Genomic DNA, 15,168 nt, shown 5'->3' with positions numbered 1-15,168 from the left:
AAAACGAAAATGGGGAGTTGAGGATTAACAGTAGTCCAGTATATTGTTGATTTAGTGCCTTCTGTTCATCACTAACTTTTTTCAAATTAGGACCAGTGCCTCACTTGTCAGCATTTACTGATCCAGTTACAGTCACTTTGTTGAGTACAGAACAAACTCTACACTCACCTAACAGTGAATGCTGATGAATGATGATCAGCAAATACCATAAGTCACATTGGCATGGTCAATACAATACCCAAATGTAAATGACTTGCATGATTTATGTCCCTAGACATGAGGCCGCTTCACTGCAACATTTTTCACGTGACTGACAATGTAACTGTTCCGTCTGTTATAATCACTCATTGCCCAAAAAGCTGTAAATAGATCACTCACTTTATCACTGCCCAAGTTGTTGAAGCAGCCACACTTACAAGGAGGACCAATTTTCCTAGCTGGCACTTCCTTTTCTGTGCTATAACTCATGTATGCTTCCCCAGCATTTCGTTTTTGCTAGGCAACTGCATGTTTCCAAGAAGATGGATTACGTTGTCACTTCCGTGTATGCTCAAGGATTTCCTCGTTGTCAATACTATGTAAGTCATTCATGTTGCGGTGTAAATCAATATAAATCTGAGGTGAAACAATAAAACCTCGATATAACGGACCTCAGTAGACTGGAATTCACTTCTATCAGAATCAAGGAACTACAGGACTAAATTTTTTTGTCAGAAAAAGTCCGATAGAGGCAGAAGCAGTCCGGACTGCCTGACAACTTCAGGTACGTTCACCATAATAAGATAAATAAAAGACATGTTTATCAGTGTACAGTACAGTCCGGACTGCCTGACTACTTTAGATATGTTCACCACAGTAAGATAAATAAAAGACATGTTTATCAGTGTCTATCTATCTATCTATCTATTGCCAGACGCCATAATCCCGTATGAGGTGGCCATTTGACTCTGAGTTATTTGTTTTACAGGGAGGGGCACTAACCCTCCACCAACCTCCTTGACATGTAGGAAGCACGTATGGTTTGGTTGTATGGTTACCACCCAGCGTTGTAAATGGTTTCTTGGCTTACAGGAAACCACTTGGCTTGTCACTCAATGTAAAGCCACCTGTAATGGAAAGAAAAGCAATAAGTAGTGACAGGAAAGATGGGAGAAATAGGAAGAGAGTAGGGCAGGCACAGAAAATGAATGATAAAGGCTAAGGAAGAAGTAGGCAGCATTACATCAAGTGAGTGGATGATGGTCGCCACCACCTACCACTTTTATCAGTGCACAGTACAGTATTATTAGATATATTATACCATTTGATTATTGTAGTGAAAGTATAATACAGTACACTGCTGCAATGGTAGTGAAAAGTTTAAAAGCCATTGGTGCGATCCAGACTAATTTCTGGCATATCGTAAAAAATTCCGGGTTAGCAGGGGTAGTCAGGATGTTGCTTTTATTGGAATTTCGATTTTTCTGAATGGCTTGGGCCCCAATTAGTCTGTTATAGTGAGGTTTTACTGTATTTTAATAAACCAAAAGCATGTCTATGTGGCTTACAATGTAAACAGAACTGGGAAGGGAAGGATCTGGCCACACTCACTAGCTGACACACCCACAAAACACAAACGCTGATTGGCTGTGAGTGTGACGTCATCATGAGACCAACGCTCATTGGCAGCCTGAAGGAGTGCTGGCTGGCATGTTCATCTTTCTTCCACTACAACTTTCCTCGGGAAATACACAGGCCACTTGTACCAACCTGCAGTGTGTTGGAACAAGAATTGACCTTGTTATACAGTCATCCCTTAACATCTGCATTTTTAACATATCTGGTTTTGAATATCCACAGGTGGATATAACATAAATGGTTTTAAATATCCACAGGTGGATACAATGCCTGGGCCGGTTTCATTAAAGCATTTTATCTTGTTGAACTCCGCTGACACTGTTCACTGCAAATGTAACATTATCCCAGGCACAGTTCGTGGCTGTTTTAGTGATGGCATTATCCACTGACTCAATTATAACATTCTTCCTTTTGGCCACTTCATTTATTAATGCCATTAATTCATCACGGGTAAAGTTAGGACAGGCTAGGAGTATTTCTTTTCTTCCGCATTCTCCTTAGCAATCTTGGCGGCAAAGGACTTTGTTGTGTTTACCAGCTGATATAAGGGGAAAGCTCTGTGACTCGTTGGTCATACCAAAGCTTTGTGTCTAAAAGCCTACGTCATTGGCTAATCGGAAATCAGCTGGTAACGGTTGAAACGCCTGATGAACCTGATGACCCTCCTCCCATCCCCGAGAACAGGAAAAGTGAAAATTTTAATTTTCTTGCCCTTATTACTGTACTGTTTGTAAAGACCTATATGGTGGATGTGCGAGCACGCGCTACTTGATAACGTACTAATTGATACACATAACTTATGGGGAAAAATTCATTCGGTGGATGAATGACTACAACTTCAGGGGCTAAACTTTTAAACACTGATAATTATCCTAGTGCTACATAATAGTATACATACATACACACACATGTGTACACATACCCTCGATGAGCTGGTCTAAACAGGTTTGCTGCCCCCCCCCCTTCCTCCTCTCTCTCTCTCTCCCGCTCTCTCTCTCTTTCTCGTACCCCTCGATGAGCTGGCCTAAACTGGTTTGCTGCCCTCCCCCCCCCACTCTCTCTCTCATCCCCCTCGATGAGCTGGTCTAAACTGGTTTGCTGCCCTCCCCCCCCCCTCGTAAATAATTCGATGCAATATGCACCCAAATCGCACTGAAATCATACGAGTGAAGTGGCTGAAAGTGTTATTTTATACTATACTGTGAATCACTGTGATAAAATACAAGTGATTTAGTGATATTTTTGCGATAATCAAAGGAGCCATGATGCTAAGCGCATTAGCTAGTGAACATTTTTGCGGTTGCAAACTGTGGAGCTATGCTATGAAATGACTCGTGACATTTTATCAATAAGTTTTATAAAAGTAAGTGGTAATAAAAGTCACTCATAAAGTCTGTAATGATTTCCCTCACATCATTACTGTGTCATTAAAGTCTAATGTAAACACTGGAATATTGTAACAAAATCATAGGAGATTGGCCAGAAGTGTTTTATTTTTATTATTATTACAATTACTGTGATGAGGTAATGTGGCTGTAACCCTCTATTGTATGGAAAAAATCTTGTGGTTTGGTGGAAATTTCCGCCTCCATGCATCAGTCAGCACACCCATGCATCAGTCAGCACACCATGTATTCTCTCAAATCGTTCTCTGTGCACGGACATGCTGTTTTTTGGAAATGACAGTAGAAAGACTGATGTCTGTCTGACAAAAATTTTAGCTCCCAAGATTAATGATAAGTGGGTTAAAACACGAGTTGAAGACACACAGCACAGTCAGTACCTTGTCATCACAGCCGCTGCAGCCAAAGGGTTAACAGGGGTCAACGGTTGTTTTTGAGGGAGGCAGCAGATATCCGCAGATTTTTAACATATTATGCAGGTGTCTCTGTTACTTAACCCCCGTGGATGTTAAGGCAGCACTGTATAGGACTTTTGACCACGCTGTAAAGACGAACATGCCATGAAAACATTTCCACTGGATAGAAAAATGTTGGACAAGTGTGTTGCGACCTAAATCGCAATTTTAGATATTTGGCACGTTCGTCGTTATTCAACAAAACACCCCATATGAAAAAAGTATGATGCTACTAACAAAAAACCGAACTCCGCAAACTTGTTTAATTCAGCAAAAATACAATTAGGTACAACATGCCATTACTAACCTAATTCAGTTCTACAAAAACATAGTTAGGCAAAAACAATTATATAAAAGACACGTGATTACATATCCAACTGACCTCTGTAGAAAGTATAATTCGTTAAGAACGTTAAAGATCAGATATCATGAGCCCAACTGAACCCAGTGAAAACACTCAGGTAGAGACCAAACATTAAGAATTAATTTTATAAATATACAATCAGGTAAGAGAAATTATGAATTGAGATAAATATGGCAAGGAAAAAGGGGAGCAACAGGTCAAAATAATAGGTGAATGTGACCATCATGAAGCAGTGGAGCATGGTGGTCGATGTAAATGGGAGGAAAAAGGAGACAAGGGAGTGAAAACTGAAAAGAAGCAATACGTGTAGATAAAGGGAGCTGAATGAATCAGAATGTACTGAGTTAGATGTGACCTTACAAACCCGATTCAATTCTGTAAAAATACAATTTCCCTGCTAATATCAAATACACAGCCACCTACCACCTCCCACCCACCTTAAGGGAATGACGCTGGGCCGAGTGCCGAGGCGAGAGGTGAAAACAAGGCCCTCCAGTGAGATAAACAGGAACTGTGCAAATGTAATAATGTTGCCACTCCCTGGCTCAGCACTGTAAATATGCAAAAAAGGTGAGTAAGGGAGGGAAGCAAGGAGGATAACAAGGAGCTATAAGTAATAGTACCATATCTCAAAGACCTTGTGGTCCATACCCACAAGATACTGTACACTGTATCTGCTTGGGAATGCATGTACAATTTGCAGTCATTCTAGTGTGAGGAAGATCCTTACAAATTTGTTTCTTTTTCCTTTTTTTTTTTTTTTTTTTTTTATATATATACAGCTCTACTGTAATGTTATTAACACCATCCATGGAGAGTCTGTTCCAGGTGAAGCAGATCTTGTTTTCATATATCTATCTATCTATCTATTGCCAGACGCTTCAATCCCTTTCGGGGTGGCCACAAACAAATCGCCTCCACGTCACCCTGTCCCCCGCCATTTCACTGCCCTGCTCCCAACTCACAACCCCCTCTCTCATATACCTCTCCACCACATCCCTCCATCTCATCCTCGGCCTCCCCCTCCCTCTTCCCCCCTCCACCTCACTCACATACACTCTCTTCGTCAGTCTTTCACCCTCCATCCTCTCCACATGGCCAAACCACCTCAGTGTGTTTCTCATATCGCTTCCTATTACATCCATATTCACACCACAATGCTCCTTTATATCCTCATTCATCAGCCTGTCTCTCCATGTGACTCTACAGGCTCCTCTTAAATAACTCATTTCCACTGCTCTCACTCTTGACTTGTGTCCTTCCAACAATGTCCAAGCTTCACTTCCATACGTTAGAGTTGGTATAACAATACTGTCATGTAGTAACTTTTTCACTTCCATGCTCACTTCCCTGTTTCTTATCACTGCTTTCAAAGAACCAGCAACCTTTCTTCCCTGCTGTACCCTTTCAAGCACTTCACCCTCCAAACCTCCATCCTTACTCATCACACTACCCAAGTACTTAAACGTACTCACATTTTCCAATTCCTCACCATCCAACCTCGCTGTACATTCATTGACTTCACCTCTCTCAAAGACCATCACTTTACTCTTCCCTACATTCACCATTAGATTCCGTTTCTTACACACTCCCCCAAACTCATCCACCAAGCCTTGCAGCTCCCCTTCGTCTTCACTCAACAACACAGTATCATCTGGAAACAACAGTACAGGGAGTTTCCAAACACTATCCTCTCTCACCAAGGCCACTCCAACATCCACTACCCTACCTTGTACCTCTTTTATTACCCCAACCATGTACAGATTGAACAACCATGGAGACATGACACATACCTGTTTCAAACCAACCTTCAAAGAGAAAAATTCACTTAGTTCACCATACACACGCACTGCAGCCTTAGCACCATCATACATGCTCATCACATCATTCAACAACTTCCCATCTACTCCATATATTCTTAATACTTTCCACAATCCTTGTCTATCCACCCTGTCATATGCTTTCTCCAAATCCATGAATGCCGCATACAACTTCTTTCCCTTCTCTAGAAACTTTTCCACTACAGATCTAAGAATGAATATCTGATCTACACAACCTCTTCCCTTCCTAAAGCCTCCCTGTTCTTCTCCAACTAATTCCTCTGTTCTTTCTCTAACTCTGTCAATAAGTATCCTACCATACACTTTTCCTATTATACTAAGAAGACAAATGCCCCTATGATTACCACACACTTCTTTTTCCCCTTATCCTTTGTACAAGGGAATAATTATACCTGACTTCCAATCCTCCGGGACTCTACCTTCCTCCCAGGCCAATCTGCACATTTTCCACATCCATTCTACTAGTATTTCTCCCCCATGCTTCAGCATTTCACCACACACTCCATCAATTCCTGGGGCTTTCCTCGATTTAACTTTCTTCATTGGTTCCACAACTTCTATCCTAGTGATTTCTTCGTGTCTTCTCACCTCCCTCCTTCTCCCAGCCATTCCCCAGCCACATATGCTGATGTTAAATCTTTTTAACTTTGCTTCCAACCACAGTTACGTGTTGTATTCATTCTGAGACTAAACAACTTTCTACAGTCAATACAGTAGAAGTCCGATTTTTCGGCATCTATGGGACCAGGCAAGTGCTGAAAAATCAAAATTGCCGAATTATCAAAAACCCTACCCACTCAGTACCTTATATGTTTCGGTGAACACTATCATCACTACTCATATCATTACAAATGTGTTTGGAGAGAGTACTGTATACTGTTTGATACTGTACAATACTGTAATGAATACAGTACTATACATGAATATGAAAAACAAAGAAATTAGTGAACATACTGTATATAAATGTAATGGTACAGTAGGCCTACAAGTTCACATGCACTTACCTAAACTTATAGTAGGTTCCTTATTTACATATGAATAATAGAAGGGGCTGATTGGAGTCTGCTACTGCTGGAAGATGTCCCCAGCAGTAGAGGGTCCTGCAACAAACTTTCCACTCATGGAGGCCATTTTCAAAGCACGCAGATGTATATACTGTTCACTACACACGGCTGATCCACTCAGGTGTTACAAAGCTCTTGTCTGATGTTACGGTGCTTACAGCACACTCGGATAGTAATCTCAGATATATTTCGGTATGAAGTTCACAAAGCACACAGAAGAATCGAGAGAAGTCGGCAGCAGCACGGCAACAACTCGGAAGAATGGCGAAACAGATTCTCTTTCCCATGCTAGACTCACTACATGATTGTCCTCTCTTTATGCTATGGGAGAAAGAGCTAGCCTCTGAGCTTCATGGCAGTGGTAGACTCGTTCCATCACTTCCACAATCTCACTCACTAAGGCGGGTAAAGGCGGGTAGCTAGCTGGCAAGCCTCATGGAGAATTTCAAGACTGACGAAAAAAATCGGAAAATCTGCTGAACGATCAGAGATTTTCGTAAATGGGGCTATTTCTCAAAACTGCCGAAATGTCACATTTGCCGGGGAATTGGATGCCGAAGAATTGGACTTTTACTGTATTACCAAACCCATTCAGTATTTAAATGCTTCAATGAGGTGACTTCAAAGTGTATGTGATTCTAATGAAAACACTCCCACAACCCTCGGGTCTACCTATCTATCTATAGCCTGACACCTTAATCCCGCAAAGGGTGGCCACAGACAAAGTGCCTCCATGTCACTCTGTCACCCAACATTTGACTGCCCTCCCCACAACTCACTCCCTGTCCCTCATATACCTCTCAACTCCATCATTCCACCTCATCCTCAGTCTCCTCCTCCCTCTCCCTACCTCCACTTCACTACATACACCTTCTTAGTCAGTCTTTCATTCTCCATTCTCTCTACATGTCTAAACCACCTCAGTGTATTTCTCCCAATTTTCACAATCACATCAACATCCACCCCACAACGTTCTTTCACTTCTTCATTCATCACCCTGTCCCTTCATGTCACTCCACATGCTCCTCTCAGGTAACTCATTTCCATTGCTCTCACTCTTGACTTGTTCGCCTTTAGCAAGGTCCGCGCCTCGCTTCCATACATCAGGGCAGGGATCACAATACAATCATGCTGAGGCTTCTTCCATACTCACCTCCCTATTTCTGATCACCACTTTCAGTGAACCAACCACCTCCCTTCCCTGCTGTACCCTTTCAAGCACTTATTCCCTAAAACTTACATCCTTACTTATCACACTACCCAAGTACTTGAATGCACTCACATTCTCCATATCCTCACCATCCAACCTCACTGTGCATTCAGTGACTTCATTCCTTTCAAACACCATAACTTTCCATATGTTTACATTAACTTTCATATTCCTCTTCTTACCCACTGTCCCAAATTCATTCACCAAACCTTGCAACTCCCATTCATCTTCACTCAGCAATACTGTATCATGAGCAAACAGTAACACCGGAATTTCCCACATCTCACCCTCATTCATTAGAGCCAGCCCCACATCCACAGCTACCTTGCCCCTCCTTTACAACCCCATCCATGACTATATTAAGCAGCCATGGAGACAACACACATCCCTGTTTCAGTCCCACAATGAGATCAAAGAACTCACTCAGCTCACCATCCACTTGCACCGTAACCCTAGCTCCCTCATACATGTTCTTCACATCACTCGACAATTTCCCATCTACTCCATATATTCTTTATACCTTCCACATACCTTGCCTATGTACTCTGCCATATGCTTACTCCAAGTCCATGAAGGCAGCAATCACTTTCTTTCCCATCTCTAGACACTTCTTCACTAAATATCTTAGAACAAATATCTACACACCCTTCTCCCTTCCTAAATCCCACTTGTTCTTCTCCATCTAGCTCCTCTGTTATACATATACCTAACCCTATCAGTAAGTATTCTACCACATATTTTTCCCATCACACTAAGAAGGCAAATACCCTTATGGTTACCACATACTTCTCCCTCTCCTTTTCCTTTGTATAAAGGAACAATTATACCTGATTTCCAGTCCTCTGGAACCCTTCCCTCTTCCCAAGCCAATCTACACAACTTCCATATCCACTCCACAACAATCTCACCCCTATACTTCAGCATTTCACCACACACTCCATCAGTTCCTGGGACCTTTCCCATCTTCATCTTCATTGCTTCAACTACTTCCATTCTACTAGTCTCTTCCTCCCTCCTCTCATCTCTTCCTTTCCCAGCCATTCCCCAGCCACTTATACTCTACATTCGAGAAATCCTCAAAGTGCTCCTTCCATCTCTCATTTTGTCTCTCTTCTCCACCAACAATTTATTATTCCCATCTTTCATTCCCCGACTATTTCCCCTTTCACACTGTCTTACTTTCTTTCCTTCTAAAACAATTACTCTCCCTCCATTTCACACTCAGATTCCTCCCAAACTCTTCATCCACTTTCTTCTTACTCTCCTTCACCAATCTCCTCACCTATCTTCTCCTACTCACAAATACCTCTCTCTTCTCTCTCTCATCTTCTCCCCTACATTTACTCACTAGCCAGTCATTATATGCCTTCTTCTTTTGTTCCACAGCTTGATTCATCTCATCATTCCACCATGTTGTCCCTTGCACACCCCTGCATCTCCTCCTCACTTCATAAACCACCTCGAACGCTGCATCTATCTCTTCCGTGATTATCTTGCATACAACTTCCATCCCTTCCATCTGCTCTACAACTCATACCTTCCCAATCTTTTTTCCACTATGCTCTTATACTCTTCCATTTCCTCACTCTCTTGCTACTTCACTCTCTTCACAGGAGATGTTTGCTCCTGTCTTCCCCTTCATCTTTTCAACCATTTTCTTTGTAGCCTTACCTTGGCCATTACTAAGTGATGGTCCGAGATTCCATTCCCCCACCCTCTCCACACTCTTGCATCCAACACTTGTTTCTCATTCGCTCATCCACACACACATAATCTATCATTGCCTTAGGTTCAACAAGTTCACCGTCCATCCTCCTCAATACTCTCCATGTATACCTGTGGATCGCCATATGCCAGATGAAGGTGTTGGCTATTGCCAACCCCCTACTAGCACAAATGTCCACCAAAGCACTACCATTCCCATCTACTTTAGCTGGCACACCCCACTGACCAACCACTCCATTCACTCGTACATTCCCAACTTTATCATTCATGTCTCCAATCAAAAACACTCACTCGCTCCTCTCAAACTTACCCACACATGCTTCTACACTTGCGTAAAACTCATCTTTCACTTTTGCCACTTGGTCCTCTGTCAGCACATTCACACATACAATCGCCCAAGCTTGTATACCTGCTTTCATCCTCACCCAAACAATCCGTGCACCCACTGTTCCACACTCTCTTATATTCTCCTTCCACTTCTTGCTTATCATCGGACATATTCCCTCTCTTGCCCTCTCATTCTCATTAACTCCCGCACATAGTCCTAAACCATACTCCCACACTCTCACCCTTTCACCTTACCATTCAGTTTCAGTCAATCCACATACATCCACTCTTGCATCCTCAAGCACCTGAAAAATCTCTCTCTCTTTCACTTCATCATTCACTCCTCTCACATTCCATGTTCCCATCCTTAGAATGTCCTTTGTCCATTCCTTGGTCGTCAATGTACGGTCCATCCTGGTCCAAGACGCTTTGCTTGCTTGTTTAGTCAGTTCTTTTTACGGGATGGGGCACTAACCCACCACCAACCCTTTTAGTCACCTCATACGACAAACAGGGATACTGAGGGAGTATTCTTGAAACCCCTTACCCCCAGGGGTAACTCAGGCTTCTAATGGATGGAATAAGTTTTGTAGCTCTAGCCTGAACTTTTCAATTTGATCTATGTTCTTCCTAAGTGTGGGTGACCAGAATTGCACAGCATGCTCCGGAAGTGACTGTATTAAGGACTTAGAGTCTGAGAACAATCTCTTTATTCCTATACCAAAACTGCCTCTGGATGTACCCTACTTCAATGCACTGTTTCAAAAATATTAGGTCACTGCTCATCAGTACACCTACGTAACTGTCACAGATCGGTAGAGTATCTAACTCATTCCTACCTACTGACTCAGTCTCTGTTTCCCATAACTACCATTTGACATAACTTGTACATATGTCTTCATCCCTACACTTTAGGCTTTTTACTCTTATACCATCCATTCTTGCAAACTATCTATCACTAAAAGACTTGATCCCATAGAAGCGATCAATTGCCACCATGTAACCCTGTCCTCTCTCTCCAACTCATACTCCCCTCTCAGAGGAATCTGTCTACCCTATCCCTCCATCTTATTCTCAATCCCCTTCTTTCCCCCCCCTCTCCTTCCACCTAATATACACTCGCAAACACAGCCTCTCACTACCAATCTTCCACATGGCCAAACCATCCCAAATCATTTATCCTAATGTACCCTAACACACCCTGATCAACACCACAGCACTCCTTCATTTCCCTGCCTGTCTCTCCACATAACTCCACATGCTCCACTAAAATAACTCATTTCCATTGGTCTCATTCCTGACTTGTATCCTTCCAGCAAAGTCCGAGCTTCACTTCAATACATTAAAGTGGGAATCACAATACTGTTATGCAGAAAACTTTTTTATTTCCATGGATAAAGGACTGATTAGGGAGGCTGCCAGAGATTGGGCAGCATGGAGAGTCACCATTAGGTGGTCAAGGTTGATGCATCCAAGCATGTTGGGGCCATTACAAACAATAAGACAGTACAATACAACACAATGCTCAATTCCCTATTCGTTATCACTGCTCTCAGTAAACCAGCAACCTTTCTTGCCTGTCATACAATGCATCCTCTAAAATTCCATCCTTTATTTGTCACACTATCTAAATACTAAAATGCACTTACATCCTCCATTTCCTGACCAACCAGTCTGACTATGCACTATGTTGTCTCACTTCTCTCAAGGACCAAAACTTTACTCTTTGTTATATTTGCTTGCAGATTCTGCTTGTTGTACACACTTCCAAACTCATTCACCAAGCACTGCAACTCACATTCATCTTTACTTAACAATGCAGTACCATGACTAAACAAGAGTACCCTACAGGAAGCTTCCAAAACCAACCTTCTCTTATTAAAGCCACTCCAACTGTTTTTCCCAATTTCATTTTGTTTTTACGACTTTCACTTCCGTCATACCTACTTTTATCTATAACCTCAGCATTTCACATCACTGAAGTGGAGTCCCTCCTGTTGTCCTCATGAACTGTGCTTCTGTGCTTACACCCTACCTAGGTGAACTCTTTTGCCTTTGTCAATCAACCTGTACCTTTCCTTCTTGCTGGAAGTTTGCTCTCATTCAGCCAGCCTCAAGGAAGGGTGACCATTCCCAACCCTCTAACTATCGCTCAATTGCTTTAACATCCTGTGTCTCAAAAATTTCTAGTCAATTCTTGACAAGAAAATTTTAAAGCATCTCTCCTATCACAACCTTCACTCTGACTGTCAGTATGGGTTCCATCAGGGATGCTCCACTGGCGATCTTCTCACCTACCTTTCAGACTACTGGTCCTCCTCCTTTTGGGACTTTGGCAAAAGCTTTGCCACTGCACTTGACAACTCAAAAGCTTTCGATTGAGTGTGGCATAAATCTTTAATTTCCAAACTGCCCTCTTACGGTTTCTACCCTTATATCTGTGCCTTCATCTATAGCGTCCTTCCTGGTCGTTCTATAGCTGCTATTGTAGACAGGCACCTTTCTTCTCCTAGATCTATCAACAATGGTGTTCCTCAGGGCTCTGTCCTATCACCAACTCTCTTCCTTTTATTCATCAATGACCTTCTAAGCTGTACATCAAAACCCTATCCACTCATATGCTGATTTTTCCACCCATCACCTTTCCATTCAGTTCGCGCAACGTCCATCTCTGCAGCTACTTCAATAAACGAGGGATAAGGCTGTGGCACACTGCCAGGCACGTTGACGCGAATCGCGTTCTTTATGGTTTGGCACATAAACGCACGTAGACGCGAATCGAATGAAAAAACAGAAAAAATGACGTCAAAAGAAAAGTTGTTGCCCGATTTGTGTTAAATTTGGACACGTTCTAGCAGGCGCGTTTCTCTTCTGAGGTAAAGACTTGGCAACACTGTATAGCCTCCCAGGAGGCTGCCCATAGCGAGAAACCTCAGTCGATCACAAGGAGCCAGGCTGAGGCTGCGTCATGTGTGCTGTCCCTTTACATCGCCCTAATTCTCCTCCTCCCGCCCGAGTCGAAGCCCCAATGGACTGAGTGTGATAATATATTATTTCTGAGCATAATTTAAAGTGACTTTGTCTATGGAACATAGATATATATCTTGAGATGAAATGGTGCCCGTTATCAGTCGTCAGGAAACCACTTGGCTTGCCACTCAATGCTGACCTACCCTGGAATAGAGTACCACTACACTACGTGGGTGGATGATGGGCATCCCTACTAAGCACATAAGAGACATCTAATCCAAATGTAAAACAACAAAAAAGTAAATGTTACTTTACAGTGCAAAAAAACTCACATGAAGACAACAAAAAGTATCAAACTGGAAAGAATAAAAAGTATGAAATTGTTATTTTACTATGCATGAAACTTTACAAGGTAGGTATTCTTGTACAATGACTCACGTGATTAGGAGCTCAAGAAAGACAACATTGATGCAGCATCCAGCAAATACCAAGGCTATGGCAGCTGCGGCACCCATCACGGCATTCCTTCCCTGCACATACAAAAATACCAAGTATTTTAATTCTAGTTAAAATACAGCTGCTGGGAGTAAACAACAAAAACCCCTAACTGGCACATGTCGTCTTTTTATGTTCTTTTTAGATGTAAACTCCTGTGTAAATTATAGAAATACAGCATTGCCACTTTGAGTAAGCTTGGTACCAACACAGTAAAGCTAGCAAGACATGGTGTCATTAACAGCAGTAAAGTTGTTTCATTATTAACCCCTTGAATTCAGTAGGTGTTGGTAACCATCATCCACTCACTTGATGTAGTGCTGCCTACTTCTTCCTTCACCTTTATCATTCTTTTTCTCTGTCTGCCCTTCTCTCTTCCTATTTCTCCCATCATTTTTTTTTTTTTTTTTAACTCTTCTTTCTTCATCAGGTGGCTTTACACTGAGTGACAAATCTAATGGTTTCCTGTAAGTCAGGAAGCCATTTTCAGTGCTGGATGTTAACCATATAACTAACCCATACGTGTTCCCTATGTGTCAACAAGTGGGTTGGTGGAGGGCAAGTTCCCCTCCCTGCAAAACAGCTAACTCAAAGACAAATGGCCACCCCTTATAGGATTATGTCGTCTGGCGATTGATTAATACATAGACAGAATCCAGTGATATAACTTTTGGTGTAATCTTGTTACTTACAGACAGTTTTACTGAAGTTGGAAGAGGCATCTCAAACTCAGTAGATTAATGAAGGCAATACAGCACATAACTCCATCAGCTCACAAAATCTCTCATAAACTGAATAAAGACCTCTGAAATTAGCAAGATCAAAACATAAAGTACCAATATGCCACATGATAGAAAGGGTTAAGAAGCTGATGAATTAGCATTGATTCTTCATTTAAAGTTGCTTACAGTTCACTGTCAAGTTGCTTTGAAGCTGAGTATGAGTACTTTTTAATTTTTACCCCTCAGTCACATGCCAGAGGCATAATTTTCTTGAAGTTCTTTCATTTATGGTACTGTAGCATTTTCCCTGCAAGCATCCAAAACTTCAAGTGAGGAATGACCATACAAAAGGTATTAAAACATGCAGTTACTGTATCAGTACTGCAGAGTTAAGGCAGTGTTCATAAACTTTCAGTAGTGGTGGCTCTATACAGTACATGACTGCTAGCTTATTCCATACTTTAATATTTACCTCTGCCATGAAGGTTATGTTTTACCATGCATTGGTTTGCTCATTTGTTTGCCTGTCTGTTTTTTAGCATGATTACTCAAAACATTATGAACAGATTTTAATGAAATTTTGTGAAAGGGTGGGCCATGGGCCAAGGAAGAAATGATTAAATTTTGGTCAAGATCAGTGTCTGGATCAGGAGTATCCTGCACAATATCTCCAAAAGTTCTGAATGAATCTCAGTGAAATTTTGTGGAAAGGTGAGCCATGGATCAAGAAAAGAACTTATTAAATTTTGGGGTGGATCTGGCGCCGGATCCTATATCCATGGATCCAGATCCAGGATTACTCAAAAAGTTATGAATGGACTTTGATGAAATTTTGTGGAGGGGTGGGCCATGGGGCAAGGAAGAAATAAGTCATGATGGGGGCAGAGCCGGCTCCGGATCTGGAGTATCCTGCACAATTTCTCCAAAAGTTCTCAATGAATTTCACAAAATTTTGTGGAAAGGTGAGCCATGGAT

The 15,168-nt window shown here is 41.9% G+C and overlaps 1 protein-coding gene across 1 annotated transcript in view; it reads right to left on the bottom strand.

The window, feature by feature from the left end:
- Nucleotides 1-13,491, bottom strand: part of LOC145390721 (UDP-xylose and UDP-N-acetylglucosamine transporter-like) — a 144,409-nt gene extending 130,918 nt beyond the window's left edge. Inside the window, exons 1-2 of the mRNA XM_080265515.1 lie at nt 13,415-13,491; nt 4,277-4,390 (exon numbers count right to left, since the gene is read on the bottom strand). Coding sequence (XP_080121641.1) covers nt 4,277-4,390; nt 13,415-13,491 — 191 coding nt within the window. The remainder of the gene's footprint in view (nt 1-4,276; nt 4,391-13,414) is intronic.
- Nucleotides 13,492-15,168: the final 1,677 nt, after the last annotated feature.

This window comes from Coenobita brevimanus, chromosome 15 (genome assembly GCF_032717465.1).
Source record: "Coenobita brevimanus isolate Jiangsu-jjx chromosome 15, ASM3271746v2, whole genome shotgun sequence".
NCBI lineage: Eukaryota > Metazoa > Arthropoda > Malacostraca > Decapoda > Coenobitidae > Coenobita > Coenobita brevimanus.
The sequence above is the reverse complement of the archived record's forward strand: the minus strand, read 5'-3'. Positions and strand labels throughout refer to the sequence as shown.